Source organism: Zosterops lateralis (genome assembly GCF_965231275.1).
Source record: "Zosterops lateralis genome assembly, chromosome: 11".
NCBI lineage: Eukaryota > Metazoa > Chordata > Aves > Passeriformes > Zosteropidae > Zosterops > Zosterops lateralis.
In genome coordinates, this window is record NC_139771.1 from 4,417,820 (window position 1) to 4,440,709 (window position 22,890).

The 22,890-nt window shown below is 40.1% G+C and overlaps 1 protein-coding gene across 1 annotated transcript in view; it reads left to right on the forward strand.

Annotated features, from left to right (window-relative positions):
- Positions 1–22,890, forward strand: part of DOCK3 (dedicator of cytokinesis 3) — a gene marked incomplete at its 5' end in the record, with an annotated part of 197,309 nt that overhangs the window by 103,143 nt on the left and 71,276 nt on the right. The window contains 5 exons of the mRNA XM_083869273.1: positions 1,060–1,141; positions 5,510–5,570; positions 7,531–7,678; positions 12,238–12,326; positions 14,432–14,557. Of these exons, the coding sequence (XP_083725399.1) occupies positions 1,060–1,141; positions 5,510–5,570; positions 7,531–7,678; positions 12,238–12,326; positions 14,432–14,557 (506 nt within the window). The remainder of the gene's footprint in view (positions 1–1,059; positions 1,142–5,509; positions 5,571–7,530; positions 7,679–12,237; positions 12,327–14,431; positions 14,558–22,890) is intronic.

Below are 22,890 nucleotides of genomic sequence, written 5' to 3' on the forward strand. Positions count from 1 at the left end.
TCTCAAGTACTGCAGTTGACTCAAAGTCTCTTTAATTATTTATTCACACAAGCTCAAGAGGACTCAAAGGAAGACAGGAAATTAAAGGAAGGAATGTAAACCTTGTTACTGCAGAGGTGCTGGACTGAGGGAAGGGTGATCAATAGGCAGGTGAGAGAGGTGGTGGCTGCTTCATTCCTTGAAAAGCACTGGAATAGGGGGCAGGAACCAGATTTTCTCCATGGCTTTAACAAGGAAAAGATGAATTGCAAATTTTAAAAGATTTCCACTTATTAACAGACGAAAACCTTTCAAGGGACCATCAAGTGAGTCTCCAGAATATCCCTCTTTGGGTGCTTTAAAAGCACACTAAGCAATACAGCTTTTGTTAATGAATGAAATCCATCCAGACAGCTCAGCTCAAGACTTGTTAGCCCCTTTTCCCTGCCATTGTCCAAGGGACAGTCTGCACAGGATTTTGTGGCACACAGTATTGCATTCAGCTCCTGTATGAAAATGAAATGCTCATTAAAGGTGCAATAATAATTTAAAAACCAAAAAAAAAAACAACCCAGTTTTGAAAGTTCAAGACTACATCTTACTGGAAATTTAAAATACAGTATGTAACATTGAATTACATATTAGATAGATAAAGGTAGCTCTATGTTGTTGTGATGTGACTGTCAGTGTAATATTGTGAAGTTCTAGTATTGTCCTGCTCTCCACTTAACACATCACAAAATTCTTACTGAAAGGATGGATTTTTACCATGTCATTAAAGCATCTGGTGAAATTTTCTTGACTTACTGACATCTTAAAAGAATCATCAAATATCTGTTTCTTATGGATTTCTTTGTGGCATTTCAGCAGTCTCTGAGGTTGTAAGCATTGGTAGCAAATTAATTAAAATTATAACTATTCTATGTAATTTCGTAGAGACCAGTGAATACTGTTTTATAGACTTTGGAATTATAACAACCCCTGCATCTTTTTTTAATAGAACCCAAATGTACCTGTATTTTTCTGCTGAAGTATGTTCAGGAAAAGCTCATTGTTTTTTCACCATTGTTTGTTTTTCAGTGAGAGGTTCATGGTGAGGTTAAACAAGAATGGAGGGCCCAGGAATCCAGAGAAGATCGATCGAATGTGTGCACTTTTCACAGTACGTGTCTGTTCCCTTTCTTCTCCCCTCACCGGGCAGGGCTTGGAGGTTTTCTGATGGAAAGGAAACTCAGTTCTTCCTCTCCAATATAATCAGTAGAACAGGAATAGTTTCCAAGCTTTGTTATGGTTTTGACTAAATGTTAACATAGAAAGTGAATGTACTTCTAAATTATTTTTATGACTAAGTGAATATTCCAAAGTACTTGCATTTGTTCCTGCAGATAGTGTGAAATTTTGAATATTTTCATTGGACGTGCTATGCTCTTAGATAACAGAGCATAGAAAAGGCTGTGATGGCCTGAACATAAAACAAGGCACTTTTTTCTGAATGAAAATCAGACAAGTGTTATCCCTTATCCTGTCCCTACGTGCCCTTGTCAGAAATCCCTTCTGTGCTGGTCTTAAGTTGTGTTTAAAATTCCCTCAGAATCAAGTGTCAGACCATCATTTTATCTGCTACTTCTTCTCAGAAAGAATATGAAAATTTAGAGGCACTGAAACTTAACAACTCCTCACAGAATAACTGTAAGGAATCTCAGATCCCAAGTGTGATAATCACCTTCCATCGTGACCCACCTTCAGTTAATGCACATGCTGGAAGCTCTGTAGCAGAAGGTTTTTTACCTTCAGTGAAGAAGAAAGATGGCAGAGCTTTCATTCTGACAGTGACACTCTCTGAGGTCAGGCAGGGCTGGACCCTGAACCAGGTGTGGCCCCCAGCGCTATTCCCTTCTCTCCCTTAGGAAGGCAGCAGAATTCCTCCTCTTAGGGATCAGAATAGATCCAGCTGTAAGGATGCTGAGCTCTCTCTCCATCTGGGTCTAGGAGATGCAGTCCAAAAGTACCACTGACCTGGATGCTGACATAAGTAGCGGTTGTGGTTTTGGTGCCATCAGTGAAGTGCTGCCAGCTGATTAAACATCAGCAGAGGTGTCAGTGTCACCCCAGAGATGGTAACTCAAATAAAGAGCTAGCCCTGCTGAGAGAAGCTGGGCAGGGGTTAAGGTTCAGCACTGGTGTCTGGGTCAGGTGAAAGGGAGGAGTGCAGCATTAGGAGCTGCCCTAAGGAATATTCCTGAAAGGCAGCACAGACTTTGTATCCACTTTGGCACTTTCTGGCCTCCGAGGTTCATCAGTTTGGAAAAGATTTTTGGCCTCCAACTTCCCACCCCTCACCAGTGTGACACAACTTGGGGTCATGGAACAAGTGTCCTGTTTCTCTCAGTGTTGAACGGTGTGAAACAGTTTTGCTCTGGTGATCTGCAAACCAGCCCTTACACCCTTTAAAAAATAATAATAAATTACCTTCAGGGCCATAAGGTAGTTCCAGGAGAGACCTGCTGCATATTCTGAGCCCTGGGGTTGCTGACATTTACCAGTGCAGCCCCAGTCTTGACCACAGATACCTCCTGAGCTCCTTTTCCCACCACTGTGGCAAAGTACCAAAGGTCCTGCAGTCTCAGCTCTCCAGGGTGCTCAGACTCCATCACTGGCTGGTGGAGGTGCTCAGACTGTCTCACTCATCTGCTATAGAATGTATACCTTATGTATACCCTATGTATACCATACATAAGAATTATAATAAATGTATACTCTACATAATATAATTGGAAAAATTATCTGTGCAGAAAATCTCACACTTCTAAACAGTATTTTTCATCAATGTGTTCAGAGAACTTTCCAAAGGGTAGTAAAAGAGCAATAAGTATTTGCTTTTTTGAATAACCATTTTTTTCTGCAATGGTTCTGTCTTATCATAATTTCTTAATTGTGAAATGCTTTTAAAATAAGATAGTTCTGTGATTTTCAGGTCTGCTCCTAAGCTTGTGTTCATCTTGACTTTAAATCTGTTCATTTATTTCCTTGCCCTCCCTCACCACACCGCAGTATCTTTTTAAAACTCTCCTCTTTCCTCAGGGCCAGCAGCCCATATCTTAGATAATTCAAGGGATCCCTGTTTTTTCCCGCTGTCTCTATTACTTCTAAGGGTTCAGCTGTCTTCTTGTGTAAGATGAAAATTATCCAGGCTTTGGTTTTACATCTACTGTCATATCATAGTAAAGGTGAGAAACTGCTTGCTGGGGAGATCAAAGCTCACTCAAGCAAACCTCAGCCTGTGCACGTGTTAGAAATGTTCCTGGGTCTGAATTAAAATGGAACTACACTGTATAAGGTGTTATTTTTGTTAAATACCTTATTCTCTGTGACCTCTGAGGTTGGCAGCTGAATGAAATAACTAATTAGTGGCAGACAGGTATCCTAGATTCCAGTGGTTTGGGGGTGGTTGTGATGGTGTTTGGGTTTTTTAACACACAAGCAGACCTTTCTAGAAACCAGCATTGTAAAGAACTAACCACTGTTATAGAGTAACTCTCTTCCATATCCAATTCAGGTGGGAAAATTTAGGGGTGGTTTTCTAAAAAAGCCATCCAGTTAGAATTATAATGAAATTATGTTGCATATCAGTCAGTATAATTTAAGAAGCTCAGAAGGGTTTGGGAAATACCCACCCTGTGGGTGCAGTCCTAAGAATAACCAGTAAATGTAGTTTATCCTCTCCTGGTCCTGGGAGATGAACATGGATTATCTGCAAACTTCCTCACAGGAATTGGGGCTTTTGCTTGTTTGGTCCATGTCATAGTAAGAATTTCTTGCCTTATAAAAAGCCTGTGCTGTACAAACTGAAATGCAAGGCCATCTGGGACCACATTTTTTGTCTTTTGCCTGTGACACAGTATATTTGTGAAATTGGAAAAGCGACTAAAGTGTGAACCCATCAATATGTTCATGCCTTGCCGTTTTCTGATGTTTTGACAGCTGCCCTTTGAAAAAATAATTCTTTAAATTGCTGTTAATTAGAACTGGTAATCTGATGGGATAATAAAATTGCCCCTGTCAAAGCACAGATATTTTAAGGAATCTATTGCTCTTAGAGCATTAAGTATTACCTCCAAGGTTTTCTTTTGCATTTTGAAATGTCTTGTCAGGCATTACTGAGATTAAAACTATGTCAACTCTCTTTTAGTGTGGAACTTCACGTCTCCAAAACATGCACAAGATAAAGGTTCCCATATGTTACCCTGGTATATTGGGTGATGGAGAAAGCCTAGAAAATGTGTTCTCTTCTTGGTGTAGCAGCAGAATCAAGCCTGAGGAGGAAATGCTAAGGATGGTATATGTAGCTTCATTTTTTGGCTCTGGAGAGACAGATCTGCTGGTTAGCAGCATTCCAAACAGTGGCTGTGCAGCTCCCTGCATATGCTGCCCTGGGAATTACAGAGCTGCTTTTAGAGAGCAAGAAGGTACAGCCAGGAATTTATTACTTGCCTGCTGTAATTCAGCAATATAACACAATTGAAAAGGGGCTGAAACTTGTCCTTAGGATAAATTCCCTTTATGCCTAGTTCTGAGTCACTGTGCCGCTTTTACTGTGCCGTGTGGCACCATAATCTGGAGTTGCTTTGCCATCATCATCTCACTGGTTGAGGTCTGGGTTCTCAAGTCACATGGGAAAGGAATTCCCTATGTGATTTAAGGTTCATGTTTTAGCTTTCAGCAAAATGCAGGTTTTAATTCTGAATTAGTTCAGATTAGGAATAACAGATCTTAGATGACCACAGTTTAATTTTCCTCCTCTCTTTATGTAAAAATAGCATTCATTTACAGAGGTTATAATACCTCGTAGTTGAGGAGCTTTTAAAAGAACACCATGAGATTTTATCTGAATCAGAAACTGTTTCAGTTAATTTTTGTGTAAGTAGTACCTGACAGTGAGATGACAGCACTTAGAGAAAGAAGCAGCAGCTGTTGCTGTAGAGCACGAGGAGCCTTTTTGCATTAGTCTAAAACAGGGATGAATATTCAGTACAGTGGATCTGTTTAAAGTCTTGGGAGGTGAGTGGCATAGGGAAAACTGGGTTTTTAGAAAGAGATGTTCCTTAGACACTTCCTGTAGCTAAAAACACCCCAAACAAACAAAACCAGGAGGAATTTTTCAGAAGTTGCTGTTTGTTTATGAAGTTATCAATGAAAACTACAACATGGCAAGGAAATTGCAATTAAGGTGGCTTCTGACATGTGAATGCAAAATGCTGCCATAATGAATTATTGAGAAGTGTCCTATATGTATTTTCCTTATTTATTTCTTTATTTTTAATTTTTTCTCAGAGTCAATAACACTTATTTGTCTTCAACTTTCCTTTTGCTCTTCTGTAGGTTCTCCTTCTATTGTTCGGTTTTTCTTGAAGCTCATTTTTAAAAATCTTGACCTGCTTTTCATGGGAAACATGGGATTCCAGAGTTTTCATCCACATTTATAGCTGCAGGAACTTATGTTGGAATGTCTCTCTTTTTTCCAATTTTTCAGGATCTCAGCAGCAAGGACATGAAGAGGGATTTGTACATAGTTGCCCATGTAATCCGAATAGGTACAGTATGATTTAGTGCTTGAAATATATGTAATAAACAGAGCTCCTCTTTTAAAATGTATGTTTTAATTAGCTGACTTTATACTGATTTATACATTTAGAAAGCTCAGTCATAGACTGATTGACATTCAGACCATATGGAGCTAAGTGTTAGGAAGTTACTGATGACTTTTAGCAGTGATTTTGTTTTTCTGAGTCTGAAACAGAATTTTTGATTAAACACCACATCTACAGGAGAGGGACAAACTAAAAAACTTTTTGTTTAATGTTTAAAAATTTCAAATGAGATCTTTTTACTGGTGATATAGCTGGGTTACAGGGGAGGACATCAGCATGTTTGACCGTCCACACTGAGTAAATCAGAGGCTGTTAGACAAATATATATCAATATCTGTTTGCTGCTGTAGGAGTCTGTGGTGCAAGTACATATTTTACCTGTGTTAAGTATAATTTATTTTAAATATTAAATTGTTAACAGTGTATGGAGCAGCATGGGACAGTTTTCTCAGCTGTATTATTGTAAACAAGTGAGTAATGCAGTGCCATTTGTGTGTTTCAGCTTTTCAGGTAACTGAATAATGGCCAGGCAGTGTCTGCAAGAAAATGGTTTTTAAGCCTGTTGCCAGCCCAGTCACTGCTCACACCCATTACCAGCCACAGACACCTTTTCTGAAGTACAGCAGCTCTAAACAGAGCTTTGTGTGTTGTCCAAGGAATGGCAATGTGCCTTCAGAGACACAAATGTGTCAGAGAGGTCAGGGTTTCATTATCTGCCTTCCCATGTCATAAGAGCTTACATGTCAGAATTGCTGTTACCACTTGAGGCTTGTAGAAAGATGCTGAATTAACCTTGATGCAAGGGCTGCACAAATTTATTATGTGTAATGTTACAAGTTCACTTTCATTATCACAGTGATTTTTCTGGCCTTGGCATCATTTGCTCTATTTAAAAACTTCCTCAGTAATAGGAAGTTAATTACAGAGGAGCTTTGTACCTCAGAATTCTCCTTCCTGTGCTCCAAGAAGGATCCATCCAAATATGATAAACAGCCAATGTATAATATTACATATTATAAACAATCTATAATACATTCCCTTAAAGCAGTTGAATAAAATGAGAATTTGTGCAAATAGTTCACTTGAAGGAAGGAGCACAGTGAATCTCTGTGTGGGTCACACTATAAGCCATATTCTTGGCTCATCCACAGATGATTTGTAGTCAGCTCAGCTGGATGCAAATATGTGTCATGGAGCTGCAAATCAAAGCTGGCCAGACGCTTCTCACTTTGCCCTTGACTGTTCTTGGCTGAGTGAGATGTAGGTTCAAATGGACATCTGGGTTTGAAAAGTTGAGGAGTGAAAAGCTGTGGTGGGTTGGCCCCAGGTGGATGCCAGGTGCCCTCCAAGCTTCTCTGTCACTCCCTTCATCAGCAGGATGGGGGTGGGGGGAAACGAGATGGAAGGAAATTCATAGGTGAAGATAAAGGCAGTCTGATAAAACAAGGGCCATGAGCAGAAGCAAAGGGAAACAAAAGATTCATTCTCTAGTTTCAGTCCAGTGTTGATGTCTAGCCATTTCCCAGGAAGCCAGGCCTCAGTCTGTACAGAGCCAAACCTCAGTGACAAATGTCCCCACTCCTCCTTCCCCTTTTATTGTCATGTGGTGGGGGACATCCCTGTGGCCAGTGTGGGTCAGCTGTGTCCCCTCCCAGGCTCCTGGAGAGGGAGATGTTGCAGAGGCAGCCCTGGTGCTGTGCCAGTCCCGCTCAGCACCCCTGGGCTGGCAGCAGCACCTCCTGGGCACCAGCACAGCCCTGCACGTGGGGCTGGGGGAAAACCAGCTGCAGCTCCTGCAGAGCCAGGCAGGAGCCTCAGTGTGAGTTCTCAGAGGGGTGCTGAACACAGCAGGCAGGATGTGGCTTTGTGTCCACCCCTGATGTCTGAATTCCCTTCCTTGCAGGTCGCATGTTGCTCAATGACTCCAAGAAAGGGCCCCCCCATCTGCACTATCGGCGCCCCTACGGCTGCGCAGTGCTGAGCATCATGGACGTGCTCCAGTCCATCTCGGAAATCAAGGAGGAGAAGGACTTTGTGCTCAAAGTTTACACGTGAGTCACTCCTAGAAAGAAGTTTTTTTGCTTCTCTATTATTCCAGCAGCTCATAGAAAGTAATGAATATTATCCACAGATGTTTCAGGTGTGTGAAATTCCTCAGATGTTATTGAATGTTGCCCAAATCTATGTGACTTGCAAAGCTGCTCTTTTATTAATGTGAATTATTTAAAATCTGCTGAGCTCAAACCTGAAGAAATGTGCTGCATTTCATCTGATGAGGGGAATAATAACTCGTGCCTCATCTGCTATTCCTTACCACTCATGGTAACCAAGAAAAGAAGTAGAAAACAACTGAAGTCAACAGTGTGTGACCAAAATTCTCAAAACAAATCAAGATTTTTTAGCAGGAATGTGTCTTCAGTTATTTGTGATTTTGAACTTTGAACTAACAAATTCTTATTATGAAATGTGGTCTCACAGTTGTAATAAAGAGGCCACAGACAAACTGTCTGGAGACTGCAGGGAATATTTAAATCCCTTGTCAGTGAGGATAAATACTGGCAGGATTTGCTTTGCAGATGGGCTGAGGCACAGCTGATACTGCTTTGTGGTCTTTGGCCACTATTGAGAGTAATAAGAAAATTTGGTGGGTTATGGAACTTTGTCATTCTTTGAGAAGTGCATTCAGCAGCAGAAAATGTGACCTTCAAGGGAAACTAAATGAAAAAATGTGTTTTACTGTTCACTGAAGATTGTTGGATGTATCTTCATACATTATAAATCTCTTAAGTCTGAACAAAAGTCTCTCAGAGTCAGCTCTTTCATTCTTCCTTTGCCAAGAGTTATGAAAGTTGTGGCAAAAATGTGCAATTATAGGCAAGAAAATGGTCATCTTTCGTCTCTCTGCCAGTAGAATCTGGCCAGTCTTGGCCTTTTGTCACATTCAGTTTCAGCTTATCTCAGACCAATGGGTTTTGGCTATTTAGTTCTATTGGCTTTGTAGATATGGTGTTAATGTATTGCAACTGGAACATTTTGAATATTTACAGAAATTGAACATTCTGATTATTAGATTTCTGTTTTGTTGCCCATATAATGCATCTTTAGCTTCTGAAAAATAGAACAGAAAAAATTTGTTGAAACACTGGACTCGTCAGTGACAGGTGGAGTCACACAGCCCCTTAGAGCAACCCAAAGTCTTGGTACAGTGATGAAATAAAAGTCACAGGATACAGAGCTTCCTTTTTCTTCCTGCTAATATGCAGCATTTTGTTTACATGGATTCCCTTCACAGCACCCAGAGCACCAACAGTTTTTGCCCAAATTCCTCAGCAGATTTGCACCAGTTGTTCCTCACGTGGGCAGGGAGAGCCCCTGGCTGAATTCAGCTCTGTAATCAGATATTTGTAATTCTTTATCACTATTATCATTCTCTTGGGCTGTTATAAGGCTTGTACATCATTCTTTTATGTTACTGCTGTTTGCAGTGTTCTGTGTAAACCTCCATCAGAAATATTCAGGAGGGAACATGGATATATCTGAGGGGCACCAGCTCATCCCTTTTACAGCATTGATAGCTCTTGGTCTTTCATGATAGACTTTTCACAGGTTTGTCTCTTGCATCTTCTCTTTGCACATTCCTTTAGCTAACCTGCCTTTTCCTGTTCATGGGCTACAATTGACATGACAGGGTTTTGTCCTTTGGAAGTTTAAAATTGAATATGACTGCTTAAACAGCCCTGAACTGATTTTCTTACCTGCTGCTCTCATTTTGATTACTGTTAAAATGCCTCAGGCCAACTCCAAAACATCATAAAGATGAATAAGGAGAGAGGTGTATTTGTATTTTTCAAGGAGCAGTAAAAAGCATTCCTTTTATACACTATGTGGCTAAAGCTTAGAGCTGCCACAAATGAGGCAGCTGGAAAAGCCTTTTCACAGGGAGAAGCTGTAAAAAATTGGAGAGACTGAAAACCTAACAAAGGCTGAAACAAATGCATGGTCTGTCAATGGAGACTTCTGCTGAATCCACAAGAGAATGCTTATGGGTGGGGGGAAAAAAATCAATTTACTTCACCAATCTTTCTCAGCTTGCCTTATTATTGTTAAAGATTTATGTCTGAAAAATATTTTTTCTCACAATTGAGATTTTCCTCTTTGTTAATCCCACTCTCATGTTAAAATCTCCCTAAGAGGATGGAGTACCACAGCCGTAGTAATAAGCTCATTATGCAAAAGCATAAAGGTTTACTTTTATTATTCTTTTTAATATATATGCAAAATAATTTAAAGTGAGATGAAAGTTAAATTCTCAGTCCATTTTTTTCTGAAATAGCTTAATATTTTGTATTAATTTTTATCTTTAATGAAATTTTTTGCTCATTGAACATTATTCTTTGTGTCCATCGTACAAGTCCCCTGAAAACTTCATGGATTTGTCTTCCATAGTCACTATTTCTGTTTCTTTTTTTTTTCTATCCTATTTTCTTTCAATCTTTTTTTTCCTCCTTCTCCAGCCCTAGATTTTGAAATTCTTACCCATTAATGCCTGAATGCCTTTCCCTTTTGCTGTTCCATTGTTGCTGTTTGCCCAGCTGGACAAGAGCTGACATCCCATTGCTGTCCCCAGCTGCTGACACCGGGGGCTGCTGTGGGATGAAAACATTCCAAATGTGCATTTGCTGCACAACCAGCCAGCCTCAAAGGTGATGGATGGCTCAGGAGAAAATTCTTATTTAAAGGAGAAATAGATTCTTTTATATGCTTGGTATTTGGACAAAGTAAAATGTGAGCAAGACACATTCCAAGCAAGTGGAAATGTTTCCAGGCCAGCCTGTCAAAGCTGGGAGATCTTCCTTCCTGGCACTCAGGAAATGCAAAGTGCAGCTTCTACTGGCAGTACAAAACTGGCTTTAAGCTGCCTTTACAGTTGATTTTGGGATAACTTGGTTGCAGGTTAATTTGTAGGCATAAGTCACTGGAGGCTGAAACCTATTTTAACTTGCACTCCATAGGCTGGTAGAGCAACTAAAAATCACCACAGGTTAGATATTTATTTGTAACTGAGGAGGGGGGATGGTGTATGGAGTTTGTGCTATAGATTCTCTCTCTACTTTTAGGAGAATATTATTTGGAGTAGGATAAATTACTTTTAATGTGTTGACAATGTGGAAATAATTTTTATTTTGTCTTGATGAGCACTGAATTAGCTCACAACACCACAATTATTGGCAGGGGGTTTGTACTCTCCATTAATGCTTTGGCTCTGTTGTGTTTTGGTTTTGAGGGATTGTTTTGGGAAGTGCAAATACAGTCAATTTACCATCCTGTGAAGATAAATTTCATTCCATTCTGCAAGGTCACTTCATGCTGATCTGCTTTGTGTGACTCTGTGGGAACTGGTGTCTCTTCCCAGAAGGGACAGAGCACTTACAGGAGGTGGACAGTAGAGCAAGTGACATTCTGTGTATTTCATTTGTTCCAAGTTGTCTCTGTTCCTTCTGCTGTTCTAAGAACATTTGGGGGTATCAGTCATCACAGGTTTTGAGGGTTTCCTCATTGTTCTTGGCAGCACATGGTTTTGCAAGACTGAAGCTGTAGGAAATTACCAGCTCCTACTTGTAGAGAGCCTGAATTCCTTCTGCCATGCTGTTCTTAGTTGCATAATGCAGCAAACAAAAACATCCCCACTGTCTTCACAGGAGCTGGTGTGTGTCTTACCCTGGCTGTGCTGATATGTTGTACTCTTAAAGCAAAAAAGGGAAAAAATAATAATATCCTTGGAGAAGTTTTATAAAGTGATTTATTTCTCAAAACTCCTAAGAGCTGAAAGCTTGGAGTATTAGTTGGGGTTTTTTTAACCTTTAAGAGTCAATAGGTCAGAAGTTTAATTAAATTGTTTAATTCAATTGCTTTTCAGGAGAAATGAGATTCACTATTGCTGCTGAGTTAAAAATTGCTAACTTCATGGGGAATCATTGAATCTGGCTGTTGTGGTTTAAATAAAGCACAGATGTATTTAAAATGTAGTTATACTTGAGCAACATAAAGCTTTTCCTTTCTTTTTTAACCAATAGCCCTCTATGTGGTAAAGGTGCTATTTTTTTCAGATGAGAGAAGATTATATGGCTCATCTGTCATGTAAAAGCTTGATAAAGAGGGTCACTTAAGTTCTCTGCCTTTCTCTCCTCAGTGTGACACCTCAGGTCTCTCCCATCCTGTGAGGTGGTTTCCTTTGTTCCTGTCTCAGTGGTACTTCAATTCCTGCATGTTGTGTTTTGGCTCCTGAACACAAGTGTAGCACACATTTTCTACAGGCAGAATTCAGATAGAACGTCCAGAGCTTTCTTCATTCTGCTATAATCTGAACAGTAGAACAATGGCTTTGATGGCAGAAGAGTCACCACCAACACCAAAGTGTCCATTGAAAGGACATCACTATTAGAGAATATTTTATTTCCTTCCACTTTTAAAAATAAGAGTTGTGTGGTATTTCTCTCATTCATCCAAACCCTACAAGCTTTCATATTATCTCTACAGCAAAGTTGACTGTCATGTTCTAAGATGGTTCAGCAGGAAGCATTTAACCTGAATTAGAGTTCTTTTGTTTTAGGTGTAACAATGAAAACGAGTGGTGCCAGATCCACGAAAATATCATCCGCAAGTCCAGCACCAAATACACGGCCCCCAGCTCCAACTATGGTAAATATCAGCTTGTGCTTGTTTGCCAGAACAGCAGCTGAACAGCTCCTTTAGGAAACAGCTGCTTATTTGTACCAGAGAAATTCACTGAGATGTGAGGTTTTCCTTTCGTAGCTAATGACAGATAAATAGGGAAAGTAAATCCTGTCTTATCTGTTTGCCTCATGTAATGATGTAGTTGCTAATTCAGAGATATCACTGCTCTCCCATTCCAAATGAAGCAGCTGATAGGATACAGTTCAGCTTCATTACAGCCAGTTCTGCATTCATTACCAAGTGCCTGAATCATCGTGATGTCCAAATACTCAATTTTTCTTAATTTTGTTTCTTTGCATGTTGAGACACTGTAGTGGAATATGCAGTGCACGCTCCCATAGAAGAGATTAAGCACAACAATAAGCAACTAAAATATTTTGCAGGTTTGGAATTTTTCTGTATGTAAAGCTGGTTTCATTCCCTGCTCCTTCTCCTGTTACAGTTAAAGTTATCCACTAGTCATTATTAAAAGATCTTCCTAAATTCTTTATACCTTTGACATGTCTGAACTTCCAAATTTGATCCAGTCCTTTTACACTGGAAATTTTAAAATGTATTTTCATTAGTTTGTTTTTAATAGCAAACAAGGATATAAAATGAACAAGTTCTCCTGTAAGTGGCAAAAATAGTCAAGGCTGATTTCTAATGAACATGTGTCTCTTGTGTGCTGTGAAACCCTCTGTACACAAACATGGTATTCAAACATGGTATTCAAAGGGTTTGGATTTTTGACATGGTTTCAGAGCCTGTGTTTTCCCTGCAGAGCTCTCCTGCCTACCCAGCTGGGCAGTTGCATGTCCATGTTTTGGCAGCTTTTGAATACATACATGATGACTGTCCAGCTGGCTGGTTGGCCTCCCTATTCCTTCATTTTAAGGGTTTATGCTCATCTTTTTCATCCCAATTCCCAGTATTCTTTAAATTTATACAATCTTCATGTAATCTGGGTATCTACTTATTTGCCAAATTTGGCTGAAGCCAAACAACAGGCTTGAAAATTATTTCAAGGGGAGAAGGCAGGAAGTGAGTAGGAGGTACACAATACTCCTGCTTTTGTTCCCCTGGTAACTTGTCAGAGAAAATGGTGACTAAATATTGGTCACAAAGCCCAGATACTGAGCTTAGGAAAGACCAGGACTTTGAATGGCTTGTGCAAAAATGTGCATCCAAGGCAGGGTTTGGTTTGGTGTGTGTTGTTCTGGGCTGTGAACAGAGAGGACAGAAGGAACTCTTGACCAAGTGACACTGCAGGAGATAAAGAATGTGGGAAATGGCTCTGTGCAAGCAATTCTCCTGGATATGTGGAGCTGGTAGTGTGCTCAGCAGGTGAGAGTGGACTTGAATGGCTGAGCTCAGTCCTGGTGGGTTTTTTTGTATGGTAATGCTGGACTTCATAGTTTTACCAGTACACTCTCTTATGTTGTAAATTAAAAGCAAGTAGAGAAAACAGTTGGACGGAGATTAAGTGTGTAATTTTTCCTAGTCCAGCTGTTCAGATGATACACTGAACAACAGAGCTGGTTGCTGAAATCAGTTTGGCCAGTTGGAACTCCTGAAACATGTTGAGGAACTGCTGGGAATTTCATTAAAATCAACATCCCTCTATGAAGCAGTTAAAGAAATTAGTGGAACAGATATACTTCAAGATTTAAGGTCTTTTCATGGTACAAAGCAGGACTAAAGGCACTTTGGAGATGTTCCAGACTTTGTGTGGTTGGTGGTCCCACAGACAGAGGTGGCATTGCTCATACATGTGTCATAACCTGCTGCATGTTAGGAATAGAAATAATGGAAGTACTTTCTGTAGCCTAGGACATGCCTGCAAAATTAAGTATTCTGACTGTTAGGAGTTGTATTTTAATATAATTCTGTGTTCTTAACTGATCCCTTGTAACAGTTTTGTTTCCTCCATTGCAATTTTCAATTATTCCAAGGGAGAAAAGAACTCTGTGTTTATATATTGTATTAAATTAACTGTGGAGCAAAACATTAGTTTACCTGCATGCTTTATACACACAGAATTTAATTCTTAGGTCAGAAACAATGAAACTCTTTGGTTTTTTTTCCAGGACTTATAATATCTCTTCAGCTTCTTCGTGGTGACATGGAGCAGATCCGAAGGGAAAACCCCATGATCTTTAACAGAGGCGTTTCTGTCACCAGGAAACTGGGATTTCCTGATGTTATAATGCCAGGTAAACAGAGCAGCTCCAAGCTGGAAATATTGGTTATTGTTCTCTCCTACTCTCCCAATCAAGTGCAACTGGATGGGTACTTGAGTGAGATTCATAACAGAGTTGTTTTATTTATCAGTAAATGCCAGATTTGGGGACACAAATGCTAAAACATTGTCAGGAACAGACATTACAGTGATAGACGGTGTTAAAATTGTGGATAGAGGGGGATCTGGAAAGATTGCACTGATATTCCCCACAACTCCTGCCAGTTAATATCCCTCTTGTACACTCAGCATAGAGATGTTTCTTTTCAAATGCATGAAATTTCTACTTCCCAACAATCCAAATCCTGGAAAAAATGAGTTTCCACTTTGCAACCTTGATGGTTTTGAGTTCATGTGATCCTTTTATGCTGAGAATCAGAGAAGGGGCAGACCTAGTTGGATTTTCCCTCTGGCCTTACAGAGGAGCTGGTCCTTCCTGTGCTCCTCACCTCTGGAGCAGCAGCTGGAGATGTTTCTTGGCTTGGCAGCCCCAGCACAGCCAAGAGTTCATTTAGAGAAGAACCAGATTGTGCAGTCATGCGGCCACATAAAATCTGGTGTTACAGTGGTTTGACTTTTGCAGTGTGCTAAGAAATGGGTTTGCTAATTAGTAGCATTTGAGCCATTGCTTCATTGCTGTCATGAGCAAGAAGGATGACTTTATAGACATGGGAGATTTGATGAAAGCAGAATGGGAAAAACATCAGATTTTATTACTCAAAAGGCTGCAGTGAGACATCAGTACCAGAAGCAGTTGTAGCCTCGTTATGGAAGCTCTTCAAAAACCACAATACAATAGGGAGTAGGTGGGAAGCATTTCTAGAAACTAAACAGTTAAAGGATTTAGAACAGCGTGTATATTTACTAATGAGCTTGAAAATGGTGGTAACAGAGCAGCAGAAGATGTGGGCTGTAAAGCCAATTATAAATTTTGGTTCTCAGTGACCTTATAGCAGTTCCAGACAATACCCAACGCAATCAAATAGGAAAAAGATGAATTAATGCAGGCTGAGGTACAGACACAGCAGCTGCAAGGTGATCTGTAATTGAGATCACAGCTGAATGTGTCACATTTACACACCTGTGCAAGGGAATTGATTCTCCTGCAAGAACTGCTTGGTCTTCCATTTCTGTGGATAAAGCTGTACCTCAGGTGCTTCAGGCCACTGAAGCTGAAGGAGAAGCTTCATGTCCTCAGTGTTCCCCTGAGCAATTTTTTTGTTTGTTTTCTGGGCCCTGGTTCCTCTGGAGAGTGCACAGTGTGTCCCCTGTATTTGCTGCTTTGGGCCAGGGCTTGAGCAAGCAGGTCAGCATTGCTCATACAAAAAGTGTTCCTTCCCTAAGCTTTTAAAATTCTCTGTTCATTGCAACTAATCCAAATTTCCAGATTCTCTTTGTGAGAAACGCAGTTGTTTTTGGGGAAGACACTGGGGTTTTTGGATGATAACCTCTTTGGAATTGGACTCATACATATTTATATACACATATACATATAAGGCCAAAATACGGATTGATAGAAACAAATGTGTGAAAGGATCACCATCCTGCTATTAAATGCTTCTTGCCTCTCTAGAGGATCTGGGCACTGAACTTCTCCTTGATTCCAGATGTGCTACAAGAGGTTTTGATATATATATTAGGTGCAAAGCTTTAGGCATTGTAAGAATAATGCTTCTATTTGTGAGGAAAGGCAGTTTGTACATGTCTGCAAACACCAAGTAAGAAAAGCAAAGCAGCTGAGCAAGGGTGAATGAACTTTCACTATAGTTATAAACGAGGACATTGCCAGAGCAGAAGGGAGCTGTGAAGAGAGGGATGGTCATGAATGAGGCTCCAAACAGAGGCTTTCACTATCTTGGGTATTGTCCAGAATAATGAAATCTCTGGAAAATTAGGAGATTGAAATGTAATCGAACTCCACTGATGCAGCAAACAGTGTTCAGTGTAATTACTAATCAGGTTTTTTTGGAAATCAAAGGATATTTGATATACTCAAGTGGCAGCAGATATTTGCCTGTTTTTTGCTTTTAAAACAACAGGTCCAGTTGGGGTTGGTGTTTGCCTGACATCAGGATAGAACATTTGGGTTCTGTTACCTTTCAGGTGGATTAGCCCAGCTACATGAGCAAGGAATGTCTATCAATTGACTTCACGTTTCCACAGCCAGGATCAAACATTCTTTAGCTTTATGACTATTGTCTGAAGTTGAAAAATAATTCACTAGAGACACACATGACCAAGAAAAGAAACAAAAAACCCCCAGCCAAAGACTGAAGCCTGTCATGCACATTAGTAGTTCTCAGCCATGTCTGCTGCTTTAATAGTCTTTGTCAAACCAGCTGTTTCTTGCTTTGTTTCAGAACTGTTTGTTTTTTAACACAGGGTTTCCTCTTCCAGAAAAGAGCACAGAAAGTTCATGACTTGTATTTTGCAAGTGGATACAGATTTTTCGGGACAGTGTAAAAAAATTTTTATGATTAAATTAATAAGGCCTGTGTCACCTGGTACTTTTAAAAAAAGCCCTGATCATTCTGCTGAACCAAGAAATCTATTTTTTAAAAAGTAAATAGCTCTAGCATTTCAACTTAATTTTTTTCTGTTATAAGTTTGAATGTTTTAATTTTCTTTTTTAACAGGAAATCCTTTCACATGTGCACTTCTTAACTATTTAAATTCTTAAATTCTGTAGCTGTGTCTCATTACTGTTTTCCTATCCCTTTTTGTTTTCCAAACTGTAGCATCAGCTCCCTGTATCAAGCCCTCTTTTTCTGTCCCTCAGATAGGAGCAGCACCAGGGGTAGCTGGTCATCATTAAGAAACAAAGTGAAACTGGTCTTTATGGGTTTGTATCTTGCACAGTCATGCAGAACAAGCTTAATATTCTACAAAACAACCCTTCCTGCCTTCCTTTGTAAAGATAAATTGTTCTTTGTTTCCTACTGTGTTGTGATCTGACAAGAGCATCATAAAGACTTCAGTTTTCTTTTTTGGCAAAATTCGGTCAAACCAGCCTCCTGAAGAAGTTATGGTGGGGTTTTGTTCATTTGTGGTTTGGTTTTTTTTTTTTTATTCCTTTCCTAAATTGCTCCTGGGTTTAAGGCCATGCATTTGATCCTGCCAATTTTACCTTTCCCAGAGCTGAGGGCAATGAGGCCTGTGCTGCTCCTTGGGCATTGCAGCTGGGCTTTGTGCAAAACTTGCTGTGCAGAAATCTGTTGCACAGGCTTGGTGTTTGTCAGTCCCCCAAGGACATCCCTCCCCTTGCCCATGTGCTGATAAGTACTCTGTCTTTTCCTTTGATCCTCTGATGAAAAGTGCATGCTTCATCTCTGACTCGTGAGTGATGTTTCTTTCTCTTTTTTCTCTCTCCTTGTCTTAATTTCCTGGCTTCTCTCCTGTTCCTTTCCCTTTATTCTCTCCCCTTTGTTTCTGATGCAGAGATGAAGATTGTTGGGTGTAAGTTTCTGTTTTTCTGTGTAATGTCTGCTTTTTGCTTGCTTTTTTTCCATTTTCATATCTTCCATGGAATGTTGGGATTGATAAAGACAGTGAATCATAACATCACAGGGAAACTTCAGTAACAGGGAGGTGGAGACTTTGTCTCTCTTCATACCACAGGGTTTCAGGCAAATTTAGTAACTGTGACAGGTGAATCAGTGAGAAACATCTCAGCATCTGTTCAGTCAGAGAGCACAAAGTCATGGCAAAAATACATTGAGGCAAGGACAAGGTAAAATCCATCAGCCATTCTCAGAATGTTCATGGCAAGAATGTTAACAAGACCAAAAGACATAATTATGTAATAATTATCGCCAAAAAAGTGTCCGTAGGGAGAATAAGAAGTATTATTGTCATAAATAAACTTGTGGAAATGGAAAGTTGGAAGAGACAAAAAGGATTAAAAAACAACTTCCTACTACTGAAAGGCAACTATTCCAGGGAAATCACTGCACTTAAAAAGGGCATTGTACAAATTCTTTGTTATACATAGAAGTCAAACAATGGGTAGCAAATAACCTAATAAGTATTGCTTGTCCCTTTTCTTTGAAACAATTGTGTTCTGATCAGTGAAAGCTGGAGAAGCACACGGAGTTAAACTTGCATAATGTTCTCTTTAGAGAGAGAAAAAAAGCTAATTTAATTTGCCATAGAGGCAGCAGATAAAAGCTTTGTTTCCCCTTGCTGCTGTAATATTGCTCACAATTATGTTAATAGTTGCTCACTGTAGCTATTTCAAGAATATAGGCCTTAAAAAAAACCCCTGCTGCCTGGCTGGTGAAGGGGCAGAGAAATGAGCTGCTGAAATGGATGGAATGTGACCCCAGAGTGTGGGATTGTGCCAGGAATGCAGTGGGAATATGGAGGGGCTTCACAGGGGATGTCACTGCTAAAATCACACAGTGGGAGGATGAGACTCTGAACAAGTCCTGAGGGGCAGCCAGAAAGCAGGACAGGGGTGGTGGAGACCCTTCCCACCGAGCCTTGGCCACTCTGTCCTTGTCCCTTTGGTCTGGAGGAGTGATGTGATGAGCACAGAGCTGATCCTGTCAGCCTCAGCTGTGCTGAAGTCCCTGTCCTTTGCAGGTAGCTGTGTTTGCACTGGAGGCAGCTGCAGCTCCAGGTGAGGGTGGAGTTTTGCTGTTTGAGATCAGGGACCCATCACTGACCCCTTGAAAGCAGCAGCTTCAGGGAAGAGCCATCCAGAAAGAGAATGTCCAGGATAATGTGAGAGTCTCAGGCAGCAGAGGAGTTCCCCTGCAAGGAGCTCAAACAAATACAGCCAGAACATGTGCTGATAACACTGCACATGAACAGAAATCTCTACACTTTATGATTTGCTTCAAAGCTCTTCCTTGCTGGCCCAAGTCCTCACTTTGAGTTGCTGTAACTCTGTTCAGGTCAGTGGGGTGATGCTGATTTGTTCTGGTTGTTCATTTATAGATGGGACATGAATGCACATGTTTGGGTTTTCTTCAGAATCCATTGTGGAAGATACTCTGATTGTCTTTTCTGTCCGTTCACTCTTCTGTGAAATGCCACCATTTTTGAAGAGATGCCAAACCTGGGGGTGTTACAGAGTCCAGCAGACAGTGCATCATGTGGGGCCCTAAGTGATTAGGATCAGCTCAGCAATTTCATAAAAATAGACCTAAACACTAATATTCTGGGTTTTTTTCCTCTTGACTGCCTAAATTGTAAAAGACTAAACTTTCACCTTAAAAATCCAATATTCTCTGGATAAATAGCTATTTTACTTAGTTGAAACTAGACCCACACATGCAGACTTCTGGGATTTGCCACTTCTCCCCAGCTTGCAGGGATGTATTACATGTCCACAAAGTCACAAAGCATTGACAGCTCAGAAAGAGTTGTTAGAATCAAGTGATCAGAAATTTATGTCTCTTTCTCCTGCAGGAACTTCTGTGAATGATGTACCCTTTTTTGATGCAGTATTCTTCTGCACAAAACAGGGACCATTCCAGTCCTCAGTGTCCAAAATCTTTAGGATCCCTGAATAAAAAGTGTTTGGTTGAATGCATGCAGTTCCTGTAAATTGTTCCTGTTTTGCAGTACAAGTAACTGGTCAGTCTTGCAGTGGAAAACCTACACACCCTGTCAGGATAAACTCCCATTTCTTCTGCTGGAGACTAGACAAGGAGTGGCTGTTGGGCTGCTTCAGGTTATTAAGTCTTGAAAATTATTTTAAAAAATTGTTTGGAAGTCTTCCAGTACATTCCTTTATACTGCAAATGCAAAATCAATATTTGGCTCATGTAGCCTTTTCCACTACTCCTTTTTGCCCCCATTACCATTAAAATAGTTTCAGGTGATATGAGAAAGGATTTCCTTTCGTACAAGAAAACATCCCCAAGCTATAATTTATGATTTATAATTTAAACAACTGTTGGACATTGGGCTTCATAAATAGGTTAAAACAGAAAAACAAAACCTCAATGAAGATGAAGGGAGTTGATAAAGGAAGAGCCCCATAACAAGAGAAAATTATTTTTAATGTTATAGTGGAAAATACTGTCTTTCAAGGCATTTGATATGGAATTAATGTCAGTAACCCTGTATATAACAAGTACATGGATTATGCTGAAAAGAAGTTTACTTTTGTTTTTAACTGGAAAAGAGAGATGGGCATTGAAACAATTCCCAATCTGAAAACTCTCATGAGGTTTTCAGTTCATCCCTGACAGCCATCCAGCAGAGACTTCAGCTTCAAATGACATCAGCAGGCTTTGCTCTATAAATACTCGTGGCCCACTGGCCTTGTAGCACTTTTTATTCCTGTTCTGATGATGGGAGGTCACAGCTCACCCAGTTTTTAGCTCTGTGCTGCTGTTTGGGAAGGCCTGAAGCCTCTGTGGTCCAAGCTGAGGTCCCAGCCTGAATTTTCCCCAAAATGCAGGATTTACTGTCACAAGCACAAGGCTGTTTGTGCAGTCATTTGCACGAAAGGTCTGACATCTTAAAATAAAGTTCATTATTTATCTCTTTGTCCCTTTCCAATGGAATTAATCCAGCCAAGCCATGTGCCCAGGTTCCTGCCTCAGGGCTGGAGCTGCCCAGGCCACTCCTGCTGATGCCCCCATGGTGCTGTCCCATGCCAAGTGTCCCATGCCCAGCCCCACAGGGCACTGAGCTTTCTCTCTGGTCCTGCACACCAGAGCAGGGATTGCAATAAACTACTCTGTGCTCAGGCATTTGCTCTGGGTTCTGTGCTGCCCATTGGGGTATCAGAGCTCAAATCCCTCAAAATCACAAGCAAATGGAAAAAAGCAAGAGGCTTATGAGGCCTCAGGTCAACAGATATGTTAGGAAAAGGAGATTATTTCTTGTAGAAAGGTGATTTCCACCAAAATAATCACCTTACCTGATGGTTAAGTGGTTTTTGTCTTTGTTAGATACATGTATTTCCTATTTTTACTGTATGTAGTGACCTTTTGTATTTTTGAAGATCCAATAGACTATTTTTTACAAGAGAAGATGCACTGTTATATTTCAATACTTTTCCCCATCTTTTTCCTTTATTTTTATGCAAATCCACTGATTTTAATATCCCTCTACACTCCACCCCAAAGGCTTTTTTTTTTTTTTTTTTTTTAATTAGTGGAGTAATATCCCTCCTGTTAAGCTTAATAGAAGATAAGATTCTATATATAACTAAATGCTGCCTTTAATTTAGACTGGAAAATTATTTGCTATCTGACATTACACTTTGTGTAGCCAGACTGCCTTCCAGAAAAGAGGTCATAAGTCGGGAGCTCCAAAATGCTAATTAGAGTGAGTACAATTAATTTCTAATAAGATTTACAGCATACCAATTGAAACTTTTTTCCTAATTGTGCAAATTGCTGAGAAAAAGGGATGGAGTCTGTTAAGCAGGAGCATTTTCAAAACAAAAGGCCCAACTTAAATCAGATTCTGTGATGAATTTTGTATTCCATTGATATCCCTACAATCAGGATAGAGGTATCTCAGCTTGATTTTGAAGCCTAAGATAATTTCCTCTGTTGTGGCCTGTGGATTGTTGCATTCAATGCTGTGCTTTGGTGAGCCAAAGCAGATCCAATATCCCAGGTCTTTCACCAGGCTCTTGCTGTCATCTTTCCCCTGTTGAAGCCCCCTGGCAGCTCAGCCTCTGGCTGGAAGGTGTTCCCAGCACTGCCCTGCAGGAAAAGGAGCATGTTCTGCACACAGATTCCTATTCACAGAGGGTTCCTACCAGGAAACACTGACTGGCAGCCGCAGAGCTGGATTTTCCATGCTGAAAGAGTTGTTCTTATCTCCAGAAATAAAATGGAAAGCAAAGACAGGACTGAAAGCTTCTATTGTTTGTCCCTACAGTAGATTAAGGAACAAGTTCTGTGGGGTTTTAGACTTCAGGAAGGATTTGAAGTGCTGATTTGAGGGGCACAAAAGGATGTCCCTCAGTGCCTGAAAGCAAATGATGCTTTATTTAATTGTGCTTCTGATTAATAGAGATATTTAACTGCATCAGCTTCTCCAAGTGGAAGAAGTCAGACATTGAAAGAGTGTCTGCTTTGTTCCATTACTTTGTTATTTAGTGTCTTGGGGCTGATTAACAAAATACTTGCCTTGAAAGGGTTTAAATTTTGTTTGTCTGGGTTTTTTTGGTTGGTTTTTTGTTCATTTATTTGGGGTTTTGGTGGGGGCTTTTGTCTGTTTGGGATTTTTGTTTTTAGGGGTTTTTTGTGTATTTTTATATATTGCCCTTTAGTGTGTTTGCATTTCTGGCAAGTAAATGAAAAGAATTGTTGAGTGTGAACCATCATAAAA